The sequence below is a fragment of the Malania oleifera genome, chromosome 12, assembly GCF_029873635.1.
Source record: "Malania oleifera isolate guangnan ecotype guangnan chromosome 12, ASM2987363v1, whole genome shotgun sequence".
Taxonomy (NCBI): domain Eukaryota; kingdom Viridiplantae; phylum Streptophyta; class Magnoliopsida; order Santalales; family Ximeniaceae; genus Malania; species Malania oleifera.
In genome coordinates, this window is record NC_080428.1 from 78,062,489 (window position 1) to 78,090,417 (window position 27,929).

The 27,929-nt window shown below is 38.2% G+C and overlaps 2 protein-coding genes across 2 annotated transcripts in view; both read left to right on the top strand.

Moving 5' to 3' along the window:
• The window catches only part of LOC131144020 (uncharacterized), a 32,744-nt gene extending 12,641 nt beyond the window's left edge, over positions 1-20,103 (top strand). Inside the window, exons 9-10 of the mRNA XM_058092363.1 lie at positions 1,341-1,480; positions 19,850-20,103. Coding sequence (XP_057948346.1) covers positions 1,341-1,480; positions 19,850-20,103 — 394 coding nt within the window. The remainder of the gene's footprint in view (positions 1-1,340; positions 1,481-19,849) is intronic.
• Positions 20,104-20,431: 328 nt separating this feature from the next.
• On the top strand, positions 20,432-23,915 carry LOC131144254 (uncharacterized). Its single transcript, XM_058092787.1, has 8 exons — positions 20,432-20,834; positions 20,994-21,088; positions 21,242-21,345; positions 21,816-21,916; positions 22,042-22,145; positions 22,252-22,689; positions 22,778-22,909; positions 23,558-23,915. The coding sequence occupies exons 1-8, from the start codon at positions 20,592-20,594 to the stop codon at positions 23,712-23,714; spliced, it is 1,374 nt and encodes a 457-aa protein (XP_057948770.1). The 5' UTR covers positions 20,432-20,591; the 3' UTR covers positions 23,715-23,915.
• Positions 23,916-27,929: the final 4,014 nt, after the last annotated feature.

The following is a 27,929-nucleotide window of genomic DNA, read 5'->3' on the forward strand; positions in this document are numbered from 1 at the left end:
AGGAATCAGGTAAGGGGATAAACTAAACTAGTATTTTATGAAAAATATGTATATTGTTATAGCATTTGATTTCAGGAAAATAAATATATTTATATATGATTTATATTTGGGAAAATGCTGTTGAAAGTGATGATATGTTAAATATACAAAAAACTGTTTAATGTGGCATGAGTAGAAATTAATATGAAATACTGTTTTTGGGAATGTGTTAATGATATGAATTTTTATAATGGAAAATCGGCATATGGGCCGAGATTTTGATATGTTTGCCGGCGTACGAGCCGAGCTATGTATATAATTTGCGGGCGTATGGGCCGAGCTATGGAAATGATTTTCAAACGTACGGGCTGAGCTATGTATATGATTTGTCGGCGTACGTGTAAGAACCCGAACTGTGATAACTAGGTTTAAATAAATAAGAGAGGGGCAAATTGGAAATTTGGCATATTTCGTCGACGAAGCCAGATTTCATCGACAAAGCCTTTGTTCTTCTCGTCGATGAAATTCAGAGGTTCGTCGACAAGGAAAAACCAAGGAGTTTCGAAAGTCGGGAATATCAGGATTCGTCAACGAAGTCAGTGAAAGATTCATCGACGAGAATACCATTTCGTTGACGAAGTTGCCCGGGTCAAAGGGCTATAAATATCATTTTCCTTTACTTCCTCACTAAGAAACTCAAAACATATCTCTCTCTCTCTCTCTCTAAAACTCTCCCTACTCTCTCTCTCTAGATTTCTTCACCGATCGTTGATAGAATCGGGAATTTGAAGTTACCACGAGGATCGTGGAAGGATTCTCTACAACTTCTATGGATCAGAATCTCGTTTCGGAGATTTTTGGGTTTTGGAAAAAAGTCGAGGTAAGGCTTGGTTTTCAATTCTGATCCAGTAGTTTTGTAGGTAACTATCTTGTGAGCATATTTTGGACTGTGATTTGTAGGTTTTGGAACTCAGTTCGCTCTTTATTGACCTTGGAGTTCAAGATTTGTTATTCGGGGAAAAGGTAAGGGGAACTGTGTTTATATCGGTTATTTTGGAAATCGGACTCGGTGAAACTGTGGTTCACAGTCATATGTGTGTTTTGGCTACTCATTTGAGGGGATTTAACGAGGAAAACTATGAGTTTTTTATCATTACAGTTTTGGGAAAAAGGGGCGACAGGCTGCATCCCTAGTTTTGTAGAAAACCGTGGATATATGTTGATTTATACTGTGATATTGGGATGGTCGTGCCTTGACTTGTTTAAACTATATTTGTTTGGAAAACCATGATTTAGATTACTAAATGGGTGTGGTTTGTTTGGTTATATGAGCATGCATATGTTGTATCTTGGTGAAATAGGAATGGGGTTCCAAATTGTTCAAGGTTTGAAAATTCGGCTCTTGTCGAAGAGTGCCCAACACCACTAGATTGGCTGACTTTTGAGCCAAAGGGTGTGCGAACACCAGATCTGCACCGATTCAACGTTGATGCTATGCCAGGTTATAAGGGGCACCGACATTTACCGAAGGGTGTGAAATATCACCAGATCACCGATTCTTACTGAAGGGTGTGAAATACCACCAGATAGTCCGGCATCGAGTCGAAGGGTGTGACAACACCAGATTGTATTGCTTGGTTTTTGAAAATACTGGAAGTTTTGATTGTTTTGACTATTGATCCATGCATGTTAGTGTATCATGATAACACTCAAATGCCACACATCGATATAACCTGTGTTCTTCCTTACTGGGAGGTGTCTCACCCCTGCTATATGTACATTTTCACAGGTCTTTCGAGTAATCGGAACTAACGTCCTGGTGTAGGGAGCGTAGTGGCCGGTGTACTGTGTTTAGCGCTTGGGTAAGTGTTAGGACTGTATTTTTGGTGGGTTGCCATTTTGAGATGTATTTGGGCACCCGTTTGTATGTTTTGATAGAGCCATACATTTTTCCGCTGCGTATATGATTGTGATTGGATGTGTTTAGGGTATCTGGGAACCCCCCGGGGTCGGACCCTCATCCATTGTACTGTATCTTTGGATGTTTTATCAGATATAGGGACATGTTAGATTATATTCTCACCCGCAGGTCCCATTTTTGGGTTTGGGGCGTGACAACTTGGTATCAGAGTTATGGATGTGATTTTCCACTGTATGGGCTGAGTTATGGATATGATTTGCCACCATACGGGCCGAGCAATGGTAAAATGTGAAATACCGGCATACGGGCCGATGATTTTCATGATATACGTACATATGCAAAATGATATGATTGATTTGAAAATTAATATCCATGTATCACGGTTTCAATATATGTTATATGGTATTAGAACCTGGTTGGCTTGGTTTAGGCTAACACTTGCACGGTACGATTGCTATGTGTCCATGGTCTTCATGATCATGATATTTGTGTTAATGCCGCTGTACGAAGTGGTGTGAGATTTGATAGTCGATGTGGTTTTAAGAAGTGTGTGAGTGCCCTTGATGTACAGACCAGGTCTGGCAGACCCATCAGACTTACAGATTGTACTTTTGACTTGGCAGTGGTCGGCCAACCATTGTCAGGTCCTGCCTTCAGGCCACACAACCCAGTCATGTGGGGGTAATGTAAGAAACTGAACCGTGATATATGGGTTTATTATGTAAAAGAGGGGTAAAAATGGAATTGTACAAACTTCCTCGACGAGGCCATAATTCGTCGACGAAGGTTGAAGGCTTCTCGTCGACGAAATTCAGAGGCTCGTCGACAAGTGAAAGCCGAGAGGTTTGAAAAATTGAAATATCAAAGTTGGTCGATGAAATCGTTGGACGCCATCTCATTGACGAAATCGCTCGGGTCAAAGGGCCTTTAAAAGATTTTTAGGGTTGCTTAGTTGTTAAGTTTTGGAAATTCTCTCTCTCTCTCTCTCCTCGATTGATTTATAGTTTGTCGCCTGAATCGCAAATCCAAAGTTACTGTGAGGATCAGTGAAGGATTCTCTAAGTTTTTGCGGATTGGAATCTCGTTTCGAAGGATTTCGGGTTTCGGGCTAAAATCAAGGTAAGGCTCGATTTCATTTCTGATTGTAGTACGGATTGTAAGCATGTACTGTACTGTGGTTTGTAGGTTTTGGAGTCTCGGTTCATAGTTTTGGGGACCGTAGAGTTCGTAGTTGGATTTCGGGTTAAGGTAAGGGGATTCTGTTTATATCAGTTCATTTTTGAAATCAGGATCGGTGAGCTTGTAGGCTACGATCGTATGTATGTTTTGGTAACTAATTTGGGAAAATCTATTAGGTAAAAATATGAAATTTTCGGGTTACAGTTTTCAGGAAAAATTGGGGATTTTGGGTATCACCTCTACTTTGTTTTGGAAACCGTTGGTTATGTTAAAATGGTATTATTGAGGTGACCGTAATCCATATTTGCATTAACTGTATACTTGCAATTGTAAGTGATATGATTTGTCGTAAACCAAATAAGTGTGGTATGTATGGTTATATGTATTTGTTCTAGGTATTTGTAAAATAGCTATGTGGCTGCTAATTACCGTACGCTGAAATGTATAGGAACGTGAGTTCCAAAATGATTCCAGGGATTTATAAAACTACCATGTATCGGTTAACTACCGTGGGTGAGAGTGGCCGGCTCTATATTCGGGGTGTGAAATATCACCAGTATGTTTCGGCTGGTCACCGAAGGGTGTGTTCTACACCGTATGTAACAATGTAATCACTATTGGGCCTGATTCGTCGCATTGTAGTTGCGTATATAGCAATGTAATCGATGTGAGACTAGGTGACCTTGTGTAGTTGCGTATGGAGCAATGTAATCACTGTGGGCCTTGGTCGTCGCAGCATAGTTGCGTATATAGCAATGTAATCGCTGTGAGACGAGGTGACTTTGTATAGTTGCATATGGAGTAATATAATCACTGTGGGCCTCGGTCGTTGCAACGTAGTTGCGTATGTAGTAATGTAATCGCTGTAAGACGAGGTGACCTTGTGTAGTTGCGAACTAGTGTGATGACATTAACCGTATGTTTTTGGTATCGTATGTACTGGAATGGTTTTTATGAAAATACTGGAACTGTATGGAACTGTATGTATATGTATGAAACTGTATGGAAATGTTTCGAACTGTATAGTATTTTATAGTGTTAAGAAGTATGTAAAATAACACTGGTATGCCACACACTGATATAACGTGTTTTCTTCCTTACTGAGAGGTGTCTCACCCCGAACATATATAAATGTTTTTCAAGTCCTTCGGGTAGCTGAAACTAGCAGCCTAGCGTCCGGAAGCGAGGGATGTCGTTTAGCTATTGCTAGTACCTATTGGGTACGAGTTTTAGTATCCAGGTTGTCGAGATGGTTTTTGTAGACACCTGGGGTATGATTGTATTATGGGAATGTATATCCTAGCTTGTATAGACTCTAGTATGATATTGGTTATGTATAAAAGACCGTATTTCGCTGCGTATTTTGGATGAGTATGGATGGTTCTGTGTATGTATGTGGGCATCCGTTCACCCCACGGGGTCGGACCCTCTTTTGTATCGTATCATGTATATTTTAAATTGATACAGAGAGAGGTTAGGTTACTTTATTCACACCCGAGACCTACCTGCTGGTTCGGGGCGTGACAGATAATACATGACAACAACCAACTAACCTACTAGGAATGTTTTTGTATTATTATTATTATTATTATTATTATTATCATATGAGATGAAATATGTTTATGAAAATGCAGTATGTTCTGCCATATTTTGATGATATATATGTTTTCCCAGATTTGAAAAAATAGTTATTGAATACTCATATTGCCACATACTGATATTAGTTTATTTCTCTTATTGAGAGGTGTCTCACCTCAAAAATTTATAAACTTTTCAGGAGCCCCTGATAGGAGAGCGGGAAAAGCCCCTCTGATTTAGTGTTGTTTATCTGCCCTCTTTGAAGGGTAAGTTTTAGTAAGGACAGTTGGATTTTATGGGAAATGTCCCTAGATCTTGTTTTTGGGATGTATATACTGAAATACAGTGGATATAGTGACTCTGGTATTTATGGTAATGTGATGGATGTTTTTCGTACTTATAATATTGTGATTGTATGTTTCCTACTACTTAGGCTTCCGTTATGTGTTCTGATGTATCCCTGGTACCCACGGGTCCAAGTGGATTATGATTTGTTGAGTTGAGGGTTGTGATTTTTTAATATAAAAAGAAAATGAGGAAATTAAGCAGGTCGTCACAAATTCTGTTCAGTCTGAAAATTGAATTAGGGTTTTCCTAACCCTGTAAGGAAAGGATGTAAACGGCTTCTGCTCTGCTCATTTAAGTGAGCAGATTTAGTGGAATCCTTGGGGGGTATGCCCAAAGCGAGGACGTAGGCAGTATTGACCAAACCTCGTTAACAAATATGTGTGTCATTCTTTCTCTATCTTATTTAAATTCCTACACTTAAATTTCAGCATGTGTATGAATATTTGTTTAATGTCATAATTATTTGCATATACACATTTGATTTAAATAAGATATACTGCACATGTGTATGTTTACTTTCACTATTAAAATTATTTTACATACACGCGTATACATTAAATGGGATATAATGTAACGACCTGAATAAAAGGTGGAATTTAGATAATAAAGAGGGAGGAAAAATAGAAATAGGAACAGAAGGAAAGCTGTCAAGCTTTGTTGATGAACATAGGGTTTCGTCGATGAAGGCTTTAAGGATTTCGTCGACGAACACAAGATTTCATCGACGAACACAGGGCTTCGTCGACGAGGAAATACCGAGAGGTGGTTTGGGCTGCTTTGAATTTCGTCGACGGACACAAGGCTTCGTCGACGAATTTACTGAAGGATTCGTCGACATCTCTGGCAGTATAAATAGTGGAAAGCTGGGATATTTTGTCATTTTCAGCGCTCCTCTCTCTCTCCTAGCACTCTCTCTCTCTCTCTCTCTTCGATTCCGGGTCAGTTTTACGCTGGATCGACAATCTGAAGTCACCACGACGCTCTTGGAGAAGTTCTCTCTAAATTTGCCAGAGTGGATCGTTGGTTAAAGCGAGTTAGAAATCATCCCGGAGTTAAGATAAGACTTTTTAAGTTGTATTTGGTCTTGCAATTGTTATAGGAAATGATGTATGCATGGAAATACTAAAGTTTAATACTGGGAATTTTCAATTTCAGGGTATTGGTTAGGAAATCCTACGGGAGTTAGACTAGATTGTTTTGGGAGCTTTCTCGGTAGCCAAGTAAGGGGATAAACTAAGTTAGTATTGTAACGACCTGCTCCTTTTTCACATATATTTTTTTTTATATAAATAAATTATCATCACATCATACATTCCAACTCAGCAGGTCACAATCCACCTGGGCCCGTGGGCACCAGGGATATAACAAAACATACAGCAGAAGCTTATGCAGCAGAAAGTATAAAATCATATACATCTCATCATAATGTGCATAACACATACCAGAGTCACTACCATTACTCTCTCACAGTATATACATCTCAAAAATGAAATCTAGGGACAATCCTCAGAAAATCTAACTGTCCATACCAAAAACTTACCCTTCCAAATAAGGCAAACAACTGATCTAGATCAGCGGGGCTTTTCCTGCTCTCCTATCAGGGGCTCCTGAAAAATGTATAAGATTTAGGGGTGAGACACCTCTCAGTAAGGGAAATAAACTAATATTAGTGTGTGGCAACATGAGTATTCTATGTTCTACATATACCATACATAACATATTCAATACTGTTTATCAAATCTGGGAAAACATATGCATATCAAAACATGGCAGAACATACTGCATTTTCATAAACATTTCTCATCTCATATCATAATAATAATAACATAAAAACAATCCTGGTAGGTTAGCTGGCTGTTGTCATGTATTACCCCCACATGACTAGGTTGTGTGGCCCGAAGGTGGGACCTAACAATGGTTGGACGACCACTGCCAAGTCAAACAGTAGTCTATAGGTCCGATGGGTCTACCCAGACTGGTCCGTACACTAGGGGCGATAACAGCACACTTCTTGAAAATAACCACATCGACCATCCAATCTCACACCACTCCATATAGAGGCGTCAACACAGATATCATGATCACGAGGACCATGGACACATAGCAACGGTACCGTGCAAGTGCTAGCCTAGACCAAGCCAACCAGGTTATGATATCATATACATATACTAAAACCGTGATACATAAATATCTCATATCATTTATTTTCACATCAATCATATCATTTCACATATATACGTGTATCATGAAAATCATCGGCCCGTACGCTGGTATTACACATTTTAACATAGCACGGCCCGTACGCCAGCAAATCACATAGTACAGCCCGTATGCTAGCAAACATAGCACGGCCCGTACGCCAACAAATCACATAGCACAGCCCGTACGCTGGCAAATCACATAGCACGGCCCGTACGCCGGCAAATCACATAACACAGCCCGTACGCTGGCAAATCACATAGCACGGCCCGTACACCGGCAAATCATATAGCACGGCCCGTACGCCGGCAAATCTCATCCATATAGCACGGCCCATACACCGGCAAATCACATATACATATAAAAATATCTCGGCCCGTACGCCGGTTTTCCATCATAGAAATCCATATCGTCTCTATTCCAAAAAAAAAAAAAACAGTATTTCACAACATTTTTATACTCAGGCCACACTAAACAAATTTTCTACGTATTCAACATATCATTATTTAAACAGCATTTTTCAAATATAAATCATATATATAAATATATTTATTTTTCTTGAAACCAGATGCTACATATATATACATACATTTTCTCAAAACAAAACTAGCTTAGTTTATCCCCTTACCTGATTCCTGAAAAGCCCCTAAAAAAATCTTCCCCGTACCCACAAGGTTCTCAACTCAACACCCTGAAAATGAAAACTCGCAGAATTAAAGTTTAGTATTTTCGTACGTACAACATTTTCTATAACTACCACTAAGTCATATACGACTTAAAAAGTCTTACCTCAACTTAGGGATAATTCCCAACGTTCCCAATCAATACCCTGGAACTGAAAATTTCCAGTATTAAAGTTCAGTATTTTTACGCGTATATTACTTTCTTCAACTGTCAAAAATCCAAATATTGAATATAAAGCCTTACCATGGATTTGGGATAAAATCCAACTTCGTTTCCCTGACGATCCGCTCCGGCAGACTTGTAGAGAACTTCGTCAGGAGCGTCGTGGTGGCTTCGGTTTGTCGATCCGGCGTAAAACTAGCCCGGAATCGAAGAGAGAGAGAGTCGTAGGAGAGAGAGAGAGAGAGAGAGAGCACTTCCAAAAAAAATCCAAGTAAGCTTCTTAAAGAAGCTTTCCACTTTATATATATATATATATATATATATATATATATATATATATATATATATAACTGTAACCTTTATATTAAATGCATATCATAATAACTTATATATATATATACACACACACACACACACACACACCCATATATATATATATATTTTCCTTATCATACTATTCATTTTACTTGTTAATTTAATTAATTAATTTTATTTTATTATTTTACTATTATATATATTTTTTTATTTTATTTTTTTTCCCGGTTACTACATTCCTCCTCCCTTAAAAGAATTTCGTCCTCAAAATTTACTATTTTCGTAACTCGCCATCCTTTAATTAGGAAAAAGGGTCTACTCATTTTATTTCCTACCCTCACTTATGGCGGAGGAATACCATGGTTACATTTCGAGTCTTGGAAGATTACATATACAAAAGAAAACCATTCTCCCAAAACTAAAGTACTACTCTATTCAACCATTACATATACCTGCAACAGAAAACTACTTAACTATTTACATTTATTCACTCAGACTTCTTAAAATAAATGTGGATACCTCTACTTCATCTGCTCCTCAGACTCCCAAGAAGCCTCTTCTACTGCATGATTCCTCCATAAGACTTTTACTTGAGGAATCGTCCTGTTACGTAGCTTTTGCACTTTCCTATCCAGAATCTGTACTGGTACCTCTTCATATCCCAGTGAATCACTAAGCTACAACTCATCATAATTGATGACATGAGAAGGGTCTGGGACGTATTTCCTCAACATAGTAACATGAAATACGTTGTGAATACTGGACAATACAAGTGGCAAAGCTAGCCTGTAGGCTACCAGTCCCACTTTATCTAGAATTTCAAATGGACCGATAAACCTAGGACTAAGTTTACCCTTCCTCCCAAATCGCATAACCCCTTTCATCGGAGCTATCTTCAAAAATACGTGATCACCTACGTCAAACTCTAAATTCCTGCGGCGATGGTCGGCATAACTCTTCTGTCGACTCTGAGCTGCACTGATCTTGTCCCTGATAAGACGAACTTTATCACATGCCTGCTGAACCAGCTCTGGCCCCACTACTCGCCGCTCACCCACTTCATCCCAAAACAATGGAGAACGACATCTCTTATCGTACAGAGCCTCAAATGGTGCCATGCTAATGCTAGACTGATAACTGTTATTATACGAAAATTCTACTAATGGCATGAACTTGGTCCAACTACCCCCAAAGTCTAGTACACACGCTTTGAGCATTTCCTCTAATATCTGTATCATCCTCTCAATCTTCCCGTCTGACTGAGGATGGAATGCCATACTAAACGATAACTAAGACCCCAGAGCCTCCTGCAGACTCCTCCAAAATCGTGATGTGAATCGTGGGTCTCGATCCGACACAATAGATACAGGCACCCCATGAGAACGTACTACCTCCTAAATGTAAATCTCCGCTAAACGGCTGAGGGAGTAGCTGATCTTGATGGGAATAAAGTGGGCGGTCTTCGTTAATCGATCAACAATCAACCAGATGGCATTATGACCATGTAACGCCGTCGGCAGTCCTAACACAAAGTCCATCGATATGTGATCCCACTTCCACTCCGGGATGAATAACGGCTGCAACTGCCCTGTCGGTCTCTGGTGCTCAGCCTTTACCTGCTGGCACGTCAAACACTGCGCTACATACTCGGCAATCTCTCTCTTCATACCACTCCACCAGTATGACTCTCGCAGATCTCTGTACATCTTCGTACTACCGGGATGAAATGTATACAAAGATCTGTGAGCCTCCTCTAGAATAGTCTTGCTGATCTCAGTATCGGCAGGAATACATAATCTGGAACGGAACCGCAAAGCTCCGTCATCTGCGATACTGAACTCCTCCCCCTGCCCACTTTGTACTTTGTCTATCACCTCCACTAGCTCTGGATCTTTTTTTTGGGCAGCTTTAATTCTCTCCTGCAGGGTAGGCTGTACCACTAGGCTGGCAATACATACTGGGAGATCACTCTCCACCAACTCTATGCCGAGTCTCTCCAGATCCATTATGATCGGATGCTGGATCCCCATAGCCGCCAACACTGGCTCCCTCGATTTCATGCTCAACGCATCAGCTACCACGTTTGCTTTCCCTAAGTGATAACTGATGGTACAATCAAAATCCTTAATCAGCTCCAACCACCTTCTCTGCCTCATATTCAGTTCTTTCTGCATAAAGAAATACTTCAAACTTTTATGGTCAGAGAAGATCTCACACTGCTCACCGTACAGGTAATGCCTCCAAATCTTCAGTACGTGTACCACTGCAGCCAACTCAAGATCATGGGTAGGGTAGTTCTTCTCATAATCTTTCAACTGCCTGGATGCATACGCCACTACCCTGCCATGCTGCATCAATACACAGCCAAGTCCTTTCAAGGACGTATCATTGTAAATGGTATACCCCTCACCCCAAGACGGAATGATCAACACTGGTGCTGTGACTAGTCTCTGCTTCAGCTTATGAAAACTTTGCTCACAGCTATCATCCCACTCAAATCTGACATTCTTCCTCATCAGTCGTGTTAAAGGCCCTGACAAAGCTGAGAATCCCTCAACAAAAAGACGGTAATAGCCTGCTAGCCCCAAGAAACTCTTGATCTCGTGGACATTTCTCTGTCTAGCCCAATTCACTACAGCCTCAATCTTGCTAGGATCCACAGAAATACCGTCTCCAGATACAACATGCCCCAAGAACACGACCTTCTCCAGCCAAAATTCACATTTACTGAACTTGGCGTACAACTTCTTTTCCCAAAGTGTCTGCAAAACTTGCCTCAAGTGCGTCTCATGCTCCTCATAGTTTCTAGAATAGACCAGTACATCATCAATAAAAACAACAACAAACTGGTCTAGGTATTGGTGGAAAACTCTATTCATCAAGTCCATAAATACCGCAGGAGCATTCGTCAAACCAAACGGCATCACTAGAAACTTGTAATGCCCATACCTAGTCCTGAAGGCCGTCTTTGAGACGTCTTCTGCTTTCACCTTCACCTGATGATAGCCAGATCTGAGGTCAATCTTCGAATACACCCGTGTACCTTGGAGCTGGTCAAACAAATCATCGATACGGGGTAGAAGATACCTATTCTTGATTGTCACTTTATTTATCTTCCTATAGTCTATACACATCCTCATAGTCCGGTTTTTCTTTTTCACAAATAAAACTGGAGCTCCCCACGGAGATACACTGGGCCGTATGAAGCCCTTATTTAGCAGATCTTGCAAATGATTTTTCAATTCTGCTAACTCCACTGGCGCTATTCGATAAGGTACTTTAGAAATCGGCGCTGTACCAGGAGGTAGATCAATAGAGAAATCCACCTCACAGTCAGGTGGCAAGCCTGGTAACTCATCTGGAAAAACATCCACAAACTCCTTCACTACAAAGGTGCTACAAGTTTCGACTCATTCTCAGACATCTCTTTCACAACCGCCACAAACCCCTGACAACCACTCAGCAGTAGTCTCCTGGCCTGAATAGCTGAAACTAGCCGAGGCGGGGATTGTACATGCGACCCTACAAACTTGAATTCTGCTTCCCCCGGGAGTCTAAATATCACCTCTCGTGCACGACAATCTATGCTGGCAAAATTAGTTGCTAGCCAATCCATGCCAAATATAACGTCAAACCCATGCATGTCTAACACTATCAAATCAGCAGACAATGTTTTCCCCTGAATCTCTACTGGGCAGTCGCGGAGTACCCTACCACACCTCACTACCGACCCAGTCGGTGCAGATACCAACAGTTCAACATCTAATGATTGTGTTTCAGCCTCACATAATTTAATACACCCCAAGGACACAAACGAGTGTGTAGCTCCTGAATCAAATAATGCAATAACTTTAAAAGAAAGCATAATGACCATACCTGTCACCACGTCACCTGACGCCTCAGCCTCACCCGGCGTCAGAGTAAACACCCTGGCTGGAGCCGTATTCCTCTGCTGGCCCCCCCGTGGTGCCTGATAACCTTCCCGGTATAGTCTAGGAGCTGGAACTGCATCTGGTGGAGTAGGGCAGTCTCGTACCATGTGCCCCGATCTACCGCAGCGATAGCACACCGGAGCTGCATCTAGCGGGGTAGGACAATCTCGCACTATATGTCCCGATCTACCACAGCGGTAGCACACTACACCACCAACTCGACACTCTCCCCAGTGTCTCCTACCACAAGTCTGACAAACTGGAGGACCCTGCCCTGTCTGCACCTGGCGTCCTCCCGTCTCCTGTCTCCGCCTTCTACCATGATTACCTCTCCTCCACTGACTCGGCCTGTGACCCTGCTGGTAGCTTGTAGATGCAGATCTCTTCCTCTGTCCCGGCCCATCTGCATCAAGACGCTCACCAATCTCTGCCAAGGCCGCCCTGTCGACCAACTCAGCGAAGTCCTGGATCCGTAGCACCACCACCTGCCTAAATATACTCCGCCTCAAGCCTCTCTCAAACTGCCTCGCCTTCTTCACCTCATCAGGAACAATGTATGGGGCGAATCGAGAGAGCTCGATAAAACGTGTTGCGTACTGCTGGATGGATAGCTGTCCCTGCTTCTGACTCAGGAACTCTTCTACCTTAGCCTCCCTCACAGTAGCTGGAAAATATCTGTCAAAGAACAGATCTTTAAACCGGTTCCATGTCATAGCTATTGGAGTCACCCTCTGCTGCTCTAATAGTCTCACCGTAGTCCACCACCTCTCAGCCTCTCCTGTCAATTTATAGGTGGCAAAGAGGACCCTCTGTTCCTCAGTACATTGCAGCACAACCAAGATTTTCTCAATCTCCTGCATCCAGTTCTCAGCAGCTACAGGATCAACTCCACCTGAGAACGCCGGAGGATTCATCTTTGTAAATTTCTCTATAGTGCACCCATGGCCTGTAGATGGACCACTCTGCTCCCTCGAGTTTTTAGCAATCTCAGCCATAACCTGCTGAGCCACGCTACGTAATACCGCATCAGAGTCGGTCCTAACTGCACCTGATGGTCCTGCTCCATCACTGCCACTTGCATGAGCACTATTTCCTTCTAGATCCATCCTGGAAAATAGCAGTTGCAATTCAATAATCCTATCCTCATAATTTACCCACCTATCCTCACCACTCATCTCAACATTTCTAACTCATTGTTAATCCCCAGTCCTACATTCTAGGAACACAACCCGACAATAGCTTACTATGGTTTTCCTGAAATCGTCACCCCAGGAAAAACACAGAAACTACCACGGAAGTCCTGCCTCTAGACTGTAGAACAAAATCTCAAATCAGTTCCTAAACTCTGGTATTGTTCCTGCTACACTCTAAAGTTTACAGAACTTAACAACCTAGGCTCTGATACCAACTGTAACGACCTGCTACTTTTTCACATATATTTTTTTTTATATAAATAAATTATCATCACATCATACATTCCAACTCAGCAGGTCACAATCCACCTGGGCCCGTGGGCACCAGGGATATAAAAAAACATACAGCAGAAGCTTATGCAGCAGAAAGTATAAAATCATATACATCTCATCATAATGTGCATAACACATACTAGAGTCACTACCATTACTATCTCACAGTATATACATCTCAAAAATGAAATCTAGGGACAATCCCCAGAAAACCTAACTGTCCCTACCAAAAACTTACCTTTCCAAATAGGGCAAACAACTGATCTAGATCAGCGGGGCTTTTCCCGCTCTCCTATCAGGGGCTCCTGAAAAATGTATAAGATTTAGGGGTGAGACACCTCTCAGTAAGGGAAATAAACTAATACTAGTGTGTGGCAACATGAGTATTCTATGTTCTACATATACCATACATAACATATTCAATACTATTTATCAAATCTGGGAAAACATATGCATATCAAAACATGGCAGAACATACTGCATTTTCATAAACATTTCTCATCTCATATCATAATAATAATAACATAAAAACAATCCTAGTAGGTTAGCTGGCTGTTGTCATGTATTACCCCCACATGACTGGGTTGTGTGGCCCGAAGGTGGGACCTGACAATGGTTGGCCGACCACTGCCAAGTCAAACAGTAGTCTGTAGGTCCGATGGGTCTACCCAGACTGGTCCGTACACCAGGGGCGATAACAGCACACTTCTTGAAAATAACCACATCGACCATCCAATCTCACACCACTCCGTACAGCGGCATTAACACAGATATCATGATCACGAGGACCATGGACACATAGCAACGGTATCGTGCAAGTGCTAGCTTAGACCAAGCCAACCAGGTTCTGATATCATATACATAAACTAAAATCGTGATACATAAATATCTCATATCATTTATTTTCACATCAATCATATCATTTCACATATATACGTGTATCATGAAAATCATCGGCCCGTACGCTGGTATTACACATTTTAACATAGCACGGCCCGTACGCCGGCAAATCACATAGCACAGCCCATACGCTGGCAAACATAGCACGGCCCGTACGCCGGTAAATCACATAGCACAGCCCGTACGCTGGCAAATCACATAGCACGGCCCGTACGCCAGCAAATCACATAGCACGGTCCGTACGCCGGCAAATCTCATCCACATAGCACGGCCCATACGCCGGTAAATCACATATACATATAAAAATATCTCAGCCCGTACGCCGATTTTCCATCATAGAAATCCATATCCTCCCTATTCCAAAAAAAAAAAAAACAGTATTTCACAACATTTTTATACTCATGCCACACTAAACAAATTTTCTGCGTATTCAACATATCATTATTTAAACAGTATTTTTCAAATATAAATCATATATATAAATATATTTATTTTTCCTGAAACCAGATGCTACATATATATACATACATTTTCTCAAAACAAAACTAGCTTAGTTTATCCCCTTACCTGATTCCTGAAAAGCCCCTAAGAAATCTTCCCCGTACCTACAAGGTTCTCAACTCAACACCCTGAAAATGAAAACTCGCAGAATTAAAGTTTAGTATTTTCGTACGTACAACATTTTCTATAGCTACCACTAAGTCAAATTCGACTTAAAAAGTCTTACCTCAACTTAGGGATAATTCCCAACGTTCCCAATTAATACCCTGGAACTGAAAATTTTTAATATTAAAGTTCAGTATTTTTACGCGTATATCACTTTCTTCAACTGTCAAAAATCCAAATATTGAATATAAAGCCTTACCATGGATTTGGGATGAAATCCAACTTCGTTTCCCTGACGATCCGCTCCGGCAGACTTGTAGAGAACTTCGTTAGGAGCGTCGTGGTGGCTTCGGTTTGTCGATCCGGCGTAAAACTAGCCCGGAATCGAAGAGAGAGAGAGTCGTAGGAGAGAGAGAGAGAGAGCACTTCCAAAAAAAATCCAAGTAAGCTTCTTGAAGAAGCTTTCCACTTTCTATATATATATATATGTATATATATATATATATATATATACCTTTAACCTTTATATTAAATGCATATCATAATAACTTACTTATATATATACATATATATATATATATATATATATATTTTCCTTATCATACTATTCATTTTACTTGTTAATTTAATTAATTAATTTTATTTTATTATTATATATTTTTTTTTATTTTATTTTTTTTCCCGGTTACTACAAGTATCTTATGAAAAATGTATGTATATTTATAGCACTTGATTTTTGGAAAGAAAATATGTTTATATGTATATATGTATATGATTTATATTTGGGATATACGGTTAAAATGATGGTATGTTCAATATGTGGAAAATATGTTCAGTGTGGCATGAGTATAAAATGTTATGAGATACTGTTTTCTGGAATTGTGATTATGATACGGATTTTTATATTGGGAAAACCAGTGCACAGGCCAAGATTTTTATGATGTGATTTGCCGGCGTACGGGTCGTGCTATGATTTGTTTTGCCAGCGTACGGGCTGTGCTATGTTTGCCGGCATACGGGTCGTGCTATGATGTGATTTTCCAGCGTACGGGTTGTGCTATGTTTGCCGGCATATAGGCCATGCTATGATGTGGTTTGCTGGCGTACGGGCCGTGCTATGATGTGATTTGCTAGCGTACGGGTTGTGCTATGATTTGCCGGCTTATGGGCTGTGCTATGATAAAATGTGTAATACCGACGTACGGGCCGATGATTTTCACGATACACATTTATACGCAAAATGATATGATTAATGTGAAAATAAATGATACAAGATATCTATGTATCACAGTTTAGTATATGTTATAAGATATCAGAACCTGATTGGTTTGGTCTAGGCTAACACTTGCACGATACCGTTGCTATGTGTCCATGGTTTTCGTGATCATGATATTTGTGTTAACGTCGCTGTACGGAGTGGTGTGAGATTGGATGGTCGATGTGGCTTTTAAGAAGAGTGTGTGATCGCCCTTGGTGTACGAACCAGGTCAAGCAAGCCCATCGGACTTACAGACTGTATGTTTGACTTAGTACTGGTTGGCCAACCATTGCCAGGTCCCGCCTTTGTACCACACAACCTAGTTATGTGGAGGTAATACATGTCAACAACCAACTAACCTACCAGAAATGTTTTTATGTTATTATTATTATATGAGATGAAATATGCTTATGAAAATGCTATATGTTCTGCCATGATTTGATATGTATATGTTTTCTTAGATTTGAAAAAACAGTTACTGGATATGTTATGTATGGGATACGTATAACACAGTTTACTCATGTTGCCACATACTATTATTAGTTTATTTCCCTTACCGAGAGGTGTCTCACCTTTAAATTTTATAAACTTTCAAGAGCCTCAGATAGGAAAGCGGGAAAAGTCCCGTTGAGCTGAGTTGTTTATCTGCTCTTTATGAAGGGTAAGTTTTTGTAGGGACAGTTAGATTTTGGGGAAATGTCCCTAGATCTTATTTTTGGGTTGTATATATATGGAAATACTGTGGATATAGTGACTCTGGTATTTGTAATAATATGATGGATGTTTGTATTTACAACATTGTGAATATATGTTTCCTACTGTTTAGGCTTCCGTGTTGTGCTTTGATTTATCCCTGGTACCCACGGGTCTAGGAGTATTATGACCTGCTGAGTTGGGAATTGTGACATTGATTTAAAAAAAAAAAAGTGGAAATTAAGCACGTCGTCACATATGATATGTGATGAATCGGTGTAAATGTTTAATTTAGTCAAAATGTTTTAAAACCCAATTCGCTCCCTCTCTTGGTATCACACCAATTTTAAAAAATACTCCATTATTAGTGACACTTTTAAATTCGTCACTAATAAGTATTAGTAACCTCAAATATAGCAACAAATTTTAAACTTTCACTAATAACCTTGTTTTTTGTGGTGTACACCCGCATGAGCTCTTCCCTCTACACAACCCTATCCACTCAATCATTGTGTTCAAAGCTTGTTCGAAGGACTTGGAGCGTGATCTAAGCTCGTGGTGAACAACTTCAAGTCATCCAATGATTTTTTTGGGTAAGCTTGTTAAGCCCTTGCTTGATTGTGAATCTTTGCTTGAAGCCCAACAACCCTTATTAAAGTAGCCCACTTGAATCGCTGAATTTTCTCAAAATCCCGTGTGTGTTTAGGCAACTGAAGGCATAGGTTCAGTCGACTGAATTGCTATTGCTAGTTCATAAATTCAGATTCTAAAATCTTTAGGCGATTGAGGCCTGAGTTTAGGTGACTAAAGACCACTTGAACCTTGAGTTTTTAATATTATTATCACTTGCTAATATCAATCGTGAGAATATTAAGTTGCTAACGTAGAACTTGCATTCTTGAACTTTGACATAACATCTTTTCCGCATAAAACTTGATTCTTTGGTGAAGGAACACTTGGGACTTAATTTCTGGATAAATCATACACCTTTTCAAAATCCTTACAACATGTAAATCATAACATAATTCATGATGTTTACGTTTGGGTTGATTGAATTCTTAAATTACAGTGTTTACGTGTATGTGCTTGTTTGAGGATTAACCATAGGACTAGACCGAACATACTCATCCTACATCAACGGGAGGCTAAGATACGAAGAAAGGAAAGACTTTACTTTGTATTTCAGAATATCAGCTCCCTCTGTAGTTGAGGCCACTTTCCTAATTGGAAATAAGTTGCTTTCGATAAGTTGCTTTTTGATAAGTTTAAGGTCTATTTGGTATTATTATTATTTTCTATTTTCTATTTCTATTTCTCCATGGACGACCATGGTTAAAGAAACATATTAGAAAAAAGCGCATTTATTTATGTTGTTTATTTTCTGTCTTTGTTACCAATTTTCTGCTATTTTTTGGAAAATTGAAAATGATATTTAATGATTTTCAGTTATTTTGACAACCTGTTGTCAGAAATTTTAATATCCAGACATAGTTTTTATAAATTAAATTATTCATTTTATACACTTTTAAATTAAAATCAAAATTAAATGATCATATGAATTTAAATATAATTAAGAGAAATATGCATAAATTTTAAAAAATAATAATAAAACCAATTACAAAATAATTGTACTATTTTTCAATTGTAATATCCAATAAATTTTTTATTGTAAAGTAAAATTTGAAAGTAGTACAATTAAGTAAAAATAATTATAATAAATTTTATTTCTATTATTGTAATTTTTTAAATGTGTATTATTATAATATTATTTAATTTAAAGATAAAATTAAGTATTTTTAATTAAGTTTTAAATTTGTATTAGTATTATAAATCTTGACCAAACACAGGTTTTTTGTTTTTTTGACCACCTTTCTGCAACATTCACTGTCAGTCATGCTTCATCTGGAGAAAGAAATCTGCGGTCATGCCACAACGCAGAATTTCAAACTAAATTAGAAGGGCATTAATAGAATTCATAGGGATTTTATTTCCTGACCATGATCCAAGATGGGTGTTCGTTCTTTGAAATAGAGTATCCTTGCCGGTGAGAATTTTCTTGGATCATAAATTTTCCGGGACCCGAGGACTGGAGCATAAACTTTTTGCCAGACTGGAATTGAAATCAGACCTCGCAAGTTGCAACAGCCATAAATTTTTCGAAATTGTAAGTGTTCGGTAATAATTATTTGCATTTTATTATGGTAGTACAATTTTTTATTTTTATTTTTATAAGTTACATAAGTCATTTTTATCTTTTATAGAATTTAATAATTTAATAAATTTTTTTTTCTATCTTTTGCTTATCTTTGATTCCATCTATTTCTAGTTTTTAATTTCTATTTCTAAATTTTAATTTTTATATTTTTTAATTTTTAATAATAATACCAAATAACCTCTTAATTCACGAGTTTTTTGTTCATCATGGAATGGACTGAATGTCACGAGAAGAAGAAGAGACATAAGGCATAATTTGTGTTTTAATTTTGTAAAATATTCTTTATAACATAAATCTGCGCGTTGGTGAGTCTTACTGGATAAAATAAAAGTATGTCAACACGGTTGCTTCAGTACGTACCCTGATTTTTAATTTTTTATGTTTTTCAAAATTTTGCCTAGTTGAATGCAACAGTCCACAGCAGGCACACGGTGATTACGTCAGTGAAGGCGGCTGAAGAAGCAGTCTTAATTAAACACAATGCAATAGACAATGGATGCATTGAATACAGCTCCGCAGCCTCCGCCCGTCGTCGTCAATCTCTACTGCCCCCACTGTTCTTTCAGATTCACGTTCACAACCAATGGTCTTCGTCTAAGCTAGAGGCTAGAGCAGGCAGTGCTCGATCACATGGAGTAGGAAACCTCACACTGTTTTCACTTAATTAATTTGCTGAACAAGTCGTCAGTCGCCTTTTAGACTTTGACCCCTTGGCTGACCTACGGCTTTAATTTGCCAAGAAAAATATAGCCTGAGGCGCGGGACACGGGGATAGTCTAAACTTTAAGCAACAAGAAAAGTAAAACATTAAACAAGGGAGGGTCGAGGAGAGGAGAGATGAATATTGGCCGAGAGTCTTCAGTCAACAAATAAATCTCAATCAATCGTTCACATGTATATACAATACAATAAAATAAATAAAGTTGAAACAATTATTTTAATGTTTGACGTGACGTGAGGCTATAAATAGCTAGCCCTGGAATTTCAAATATCCCATCCATCGACATTGCATGGTTTTACCAGAAAGCAGAAGAAGAAGCTAGCCCTTTGTTTGATTAATTGTTCTGAGAAGTTTGAATCAACGCAGCTTTGGAGAAAAACAAGACGATCGATCGAGCCAATTAACAAGCCTTTGGTTTCTTTGAAAATTATTCAGATGGGGAGGTTGTGGATAAGAATACTGGAGGCGTCGGAGCTGCTGGTGAATGCAGCCATTACTGTGTTTTATGCTTTGTATATTGTCAGCACAGCTCTGTCTCTTAATCTCTTAAATGCTCTGTTCAACAAGACGATTGCTGAGGAGGAGGTTGAAGCTGATAAAACAGAGAGCAGCAGCAGTGTTGATGGTGGTCTGCCTCCTGTAGTGATGGTTCATGGGCTCTTTGGATTTGGCAAAGGAGTATGTATATAATATATAAGCGTATTCTTGTTCTTAAACTAATTAAATCCCATTTGGGTTTGCTCTGTTCTTCATTATATTTGGGTATATATATGTTGATTAAGTTAATTTTCTTTCTTTGGGTTTTGATTTTGTTGCGTGTCAACTATGTATGAACAGAGAATGGGAGGGTTGTCGTATTTCGGCGGAGCCGAGAATATGGACGAAAGGGTGCTTGTGCCTGATTTGGGAGCATTCACCAGCATGCATGACAGGTGAGATATTCATAAGAGGAATTTTTTTTTTTTCAGAAAGCACAGTGAACATCACTAAGAATTATCCAAAATTACTTTTTTGATAAAATGTTTCACTGAAAAATAGAATATATTGCAGTAAGTTTCAATGGGTGTTTGATTTGATGATTTTAGGGCTCGTGAATTATTCTATTATTTGAAAGGTGGGCGAGTTGATTATGGAGAAGAACACAGTAGGGCTGCTGGGCACTCGCAGTTTGGACGAGTTTATGAACAAGGTTGATACCTAAAATCATTTCCTCCTTTTTTATTTGCCATATTAACTCTACTGAAATTTTTTTTTTTATAAAAAAATTGTGGCATTTTTTTTTTTTAAAAAGTGAAAATATTAGTATATATATTCTAATACTAAATTACACACTTTATGCTAACAACAACAACAAAATCAAGTCTTTGTCCCATTAGAGTCGACTATATGAATCATTTTTTATCAATTTATATGATCGTGGATATTTTCTTTTAATAAATTTAAGGATATTAAATTTTTATTTATTATTTTCTTTCAAATTATTTTAGGTATACTTTACCCCTTTTACCTCGTGAAATATGTGACCTAAGTTATAAGTGTCCATACCGAGTCGTCTCTCCTTTATCTTATTTTTTATAAAAATTTATTATTCAAAATAAATAAATAAATATATAAATATATAAATGGAATCTCATCTCTAGTGCAATATTTGTGGTGTAGGACACTACCCGGAATGGGATGAGGATCACCCTGTTCACTTTGTGGGTCACTCTGCGGGGGCACCAGTTATTCGTGTTTTGCAGCAAATGCTTGCAGAGAAGGTTAGTACGTATTCGTATTTCTATTAATTATTGAAAGAGCACAACCAAAACTTAGTCTAAGCAAGATGTATATATGATGTCCTAAACTTATTCAAACTTACATTTCCAAATATCGATAATTTCAGGCATTCAAAGGATATGAGAACACTTCTGAGAACTGGGTGTTGAGCATAACTTCCTTATCTGGAGCCTTAAATGGAAGCACAAGACCCTACTTAGATGGCATGCAGTAAGTTCAATCTATACTTCAAAAAACTATTAGTTATTATTTTAATTTTTATTTTTTTGGTGTGTGTGTGTAAACCATAATTTCTTTTAATTTTGATCTATTCTAGGCCAGAAGACCGGAGATGCCTGAAACCCAAAAGTATGCTTCAACTGTTGCGCATAGGAATTGCCATTCTGGATTGGTTCGACATTCCTTGGATAAAGTCATATTATAATTTCGGGTTCGATCACTTCGGCATAACGTGGAAGAAAACAGGCGTTTCAGGTCTTATTGATTGCATCTTGGGGAATATAGGTCCCTGTGCTTCAGGAGATTGGGTTCTCCCAGATCTTACAATTCAAGGAGCAATGCAAATCAACTCCCGTCTCAATACTTTTCCAAACACATTCTACTTCAGCTACGCCACCAAGCAAACGAGGAAATTCATGGGTCACACAATTCCTTCTAACTTGCTCAAAATCCACCCCTTGCTTTGGTTCAAAACCTTGCAGATGAGCCAGTGGCGTTTTCCCCCAGAAGTTGAGCCCCCATACAAAGGTTACAGGTGTGTTCCTAACTGTTTAATGAACATAAATTGATGAACAAGTTAAGTTTTGTTCGCACCTAACATAAATGAGCACGCATATACGCAGGGATGAAGATTGGCAAGACAACGATGGCGCAATTAATACTATATCTATGACGTACCCTCGTTTCCCAATTGAACACCCAAGTCGATTTGTTGCGGATGATAATGTTTGTCAACCCTTGGAACCTGGCCTCTGGTTTGTCACACTCCCTGCTGTTGCCATTTGGCTGTTCCTTTGTTTATTCTCTTTTTCGTTGTCCATAGATGTGGATGATGGCTAGAATAAGAGATCATATATTTCCGCTACTACATCCTCCCTATTTATCCCAAGATTTAAACTTTAGACCTCCAACAAGTCACACGTTCACTAATTAACCATTAGGGTATTAATTATTTGGAGGGGAGATAATAGGAAAATGTTGGGTAACGTGGCCTTATGATGACACGAGTCCACCTGGGAAGACAATAGTTGATGTAGGGGACTGGGATTCACATGACTACTTCCACTAATGTCTTACCATGCTGCCTTTGTCATCACAATTTCACATCAGAGAGTGTAGTGTATTGAAGTTTTAATTGATTTGGGCTACACAATGGATGGTAGCCTACCTCAGACTGTCCATAATCCTTTGATTTCTCTTCTCTCTTCCATTATATTTTCAGACCTAGAACTGAAAAGTGACAAGATGTAACCATTGAAATTAACAAGCCCCATGGTTAATTTTGCAAAATATGGTTGTGACCACAAACTTGTTTGCATCAGGATATCATTTCCCTTGCACATCAAAAATTCAGTCTGTCCATCTTTTTTCAACACTAACAGTTTGATTGATTTCAAGTGCAGGTACTACAAGATTTTGGAAGCAGATCATTTGCTCTATGTTTTGACTCGGGAGAGAGCAGGAATTCAATTCGATGCTATGTATGAAAGCATTTTTGGGCGCTGCAGAAAGCAAGCACATAGGAAAGCCCCAATTATACCAAACCACGTTCACAGATAGCTAATTAATTTTGCTACATCTAATTATGCAAGTATAGAAAAAAAATGTTACACAAGCATTGAGGATTATTTTCTGACAATGTATTCTTTTATTCTTTTAGGAGATAAATGTATAAACATTACATACAATGCCACAATGTAATGCTTATTGTCCAAATTAATGCAATTTCTCTCCTATTCACTAGGGTGATCAAGAATTAAATTATGACTATATTTATTTCCTTTTTCACTTACAACTCTTTTGATCATTTCGTCGCATGTACCTGCAGTAGCATTCAAGTAATGTCCATTGTTCACTCATATCTTACTGCAATATAGCTAATTAATTTTATTTTAGACCTATTTCGATTCTTTGTGGTTGAAGAAAGAGAAGAAAAGAAAAATATTTATTATAATATTATTAGACATTTATAAAATTAAACGTAAATGGTGTATAAAATTAATTTTTTGTTTATTGATTTGATATTATTTTAAAATTTCTTTCACATTTTTCTTGATGACCAAACGTGAAAAATTGGATTCATTTATGTTTTTTCCTTTTCCTTATATTTTCCAATTTTCAAATGTGCCTTAGGGGGTGTTTGATAAAATTAAGCATTAAGTGCCGAATGGTAAACTCAGTTATAGTTTTGTGAACTAGTTCTAAATTGAACTAGAATGAATCGGTCATTGAATATAAAATTTGAACTATTTAACTATTTGATAACCAATATCTAAATATGTGTTGTTTTTTAATTTTAACATTCTGAAAGCTTAAGAGTATAAATATTTGATAAAATTGATGAGCAATTATATAAATTAAAAATTTTAATTTAACATAAATAATACTTTTATTGTATATTTAATTAATAATTATAAATAAAAATAATATAATTCATTATAGTACAAAATTTAAATTTTTTATTTTTGTTTTAACCAGGTGAGTATTGAGATTTTGATCATTTTCAATTTTTTAAAAGGGATACAATTAGAAAAAAAATATATTTGAATTTGAATTAGACATGTTTCCATCTCTGATTCTATCAAAAGAATTTTAAGAAAATTCAAAACTACCACCAAACACTATAATATCTAACCAATTCACCTATTTAGTGAACCTATTTAGATATAACTTTTGTTCAGAGGTCATTCAAATTAATAATCGCTTCCTTAAAGTTTGAAGTTTCTTTTAAGGAAAAGGTGGTTCTTCAAATGCCTATAAATTCATCTTGCTTGTTTTTCTACAAAATAAATAGATAAATAATTTAACTACATATAGTGGATTCTCTTCGTAACACCATAATGGCACCGAGATAATGCGATTGTGTGTACTCATGCCCATTTTGTCTGGGGCTTATATAGGAGAATTTATTTATTTTAGATCTAATTTTAGTGTTCATTTGGGTCTTTTCTTGTCCAAATTTTGAATTTATGCATAATAGTGTAAATATTCATTAATACAATAAAATGATGAAACTACAGAAAAAAGGGAAAAAAAAAAAATACATGGAATTGAATACATTGAAAATGAAGAAAAAATAGAAAATGAAAAAATGAAAAAAAAAATCAGTGGGTTAATATCTTCATCTTTAAATATGCAAGCACCAAAGGAAAATTGAAATTAGACATGTGGGAAATTGTTCAATTAACATGTGAGTGAAATCAGAGTTTAATGCAGACATAAATTGTTCAATTCAACTTAAATTTGATTGATCAACTAAATTCTGATTGATCAAATTAGAATTAATTGACTTGTTCCCCAAGGCCTATACATAATGAGCTTTAGAAAGGATAAGGGGAGAAGGTTGAAAAGGAAAATCAGAAGGAGAATTTGGTGAGGCAAATTGGGGGAAAGGGAAAAAAAAGAATCGCTCACGAAAGAAGGAATAAGAAGAAAATTTGAGAGAGAAATATTGGGAGAGCTTGAGGTTCGAAGGAGAGAAGCAAAAAGACTTAAGGAAAGGTGGCTGAGAGATTGAAGGACAAAGGCACTACAGGCATTAGCAGTGGAGACTCAAAATAACAAACTTGAAGATTGGAGGAGTTAGAAGACAGATGTTGGTTCTTAAAATTCTGTTTAGCTTCGTTTCAATTTCTTGGATAATTAAAATTGCAAAATTTTAAGTTCAAAATTTTGTAGTTTGAATGTAAGTAGAATTTTAAAGTAGAATTCAACTTGATCTAAAAGGAAAAAAGCATATGAATTTCCTTGGAATTCACCAAACAAATTTGGATATTTAGCCTGATCTGAAAGCCCAAACTCGAATCTAAAAGCCTGGACCCAAATTAGGATCTAGCTAGACTTGAAAACCCAAATGCCCATATATGTCTAATTATCTAGATCTCAATACCTCATATTCGACCCAGAGAAGTAGGTTAACTTGACTCGGGTCTAGATCTGTTGACCCATTGATACAAACCTAGTAAACCTTGGACCCAAACCCAAAATCCACTTGGGCTCGAACTAATTTGAAGCCCAAGTCCCAATTAATCCAACCCACAACCCAATTGGGCTTGGCTTAGCCCAAACCTCATTAAAGCTCAGTACAAAGCCCAAATACAAACTAAGCTTAGCCCAGTTAACACAACCCGATTATCCAAACCTTCGAAATGATTGATCCGAGCTCAAATTTGAAAGCAGAGAGCCCAAAGCTCTCTACCAATGTTCCTCTTCCGATCAAGACCTGCAAAATGAGAAAAAAAAAGTGTGAGAATGAGAAAAAGGGAAGAAGAAAAGAATAAAGAAAGAGAGAAAGAGAGTTCGGAAAAAGGAAAATAAAGAATGAGATCGGAGATTGAGAGATCGAAGACAGAGAGAATGAACTATAAGAAAAGAACGTGCTGAAAAGGGAGGTGAGGGATTGAGGGAGAGCATAGGTGAAAAAGAGTTGAGATGAGAGAGTGCAAAGAGAGGGGGGGGGGGGAGAGGGAGAGAGAGAATAGGAAGATAGAGAGAAGAGAATTAGGAAAGAAATGGGAAAAAAATTATATTAATTTTTTTAAAAAAAATAATTAGTGGGACGCGTGTCATTGTACGGACGGTGACACATGGCATAACCAAGACTGTGCGTTCTTTGAATGACTCACTCATGCCTTCATAGAACAGTACAAATATATATATTTGAAATGGCTCCTAACAGGCTGACTTTACAAAATATGGAAAAGAGGTCGAGCGAGTCATTCAAAGAATATGCTCATCGATGGAGAGAAATGACAACATAGGTACATCCTACGGTTGAGGATAAAGAAAAAAAATTCTTTATTTGTCAATATCCTTAAAGACCAATACTTCGATTATCTTATTAGAAGGATACAAGTTTTCCCATACTTCTGTTAGGAACCTCTGAGCAACCAGAAAGATGTGATACCAGAAATTTAACGTGGTTCGGTCAATATCGACCTACATCCATAGAGCACACACCACAAATTCACTATTCGCCAGGAAAATTACAATTCTCACACTCTCTCTCCCTTTCTTTCTCCTCTTTGCTCTCTGAGCTTCTCACTTGTGTATCTCTTGTATTCCTCGGTCCTCTATTTATAGGGCTGATAGTTAAATCAATATTTAATTATAATTAAATATAATCAATCATAAATGGGAGGTTTACAATCATGGGATAAATGGGGATTAATTGCAAACCGTGTTCCAACTCATCACGTGTTTCTAGCTTCTTGCTCTCTTATCTCCAGCTACAACAATCTCCCACTTGGAGACGGAGATGCTTCCTCAATCAGTATCATGAATAAATGATGTGCTCAAAATATGTCTTCAGGCTTGAAGACCAACTGAAGTTGAACCCAACTTCAGCTTCTCTGTAGTCACCACCTTCCTGTCTGCTCGATTCCTGCGGACTAATCTGATGGCTGTCAGCTTCACAATTGGTGTAAAGATGCCGGTGTAGTCAATCCCTTCCTTTTATTCGAAGCCTTTGACTACCAACCGAGTCTTGTACCTTCTGGAGCCGTTATGCTCCTCTTTGATTCTGTGCACCCACTTGTCGTGAAGGCCTTTGGGCAACTTCCACATTCTGTTGGAGGTGAGGGACTTCATCTCATCCTTCATCGCAAGCTCCCACTTGCTCGTATCTGCTACCTGACATGCTTCATTATAGCATTCAGGCTCTCCTCCATCTATAGGAAGTAAGTAATCAATATACCTTCTGTTTGGTACATGGGACCGAGTAGATCTCCTAAGCTCCGGAGCTGGAGTAGGAGATGGTGGTGCAACGATCTGCTC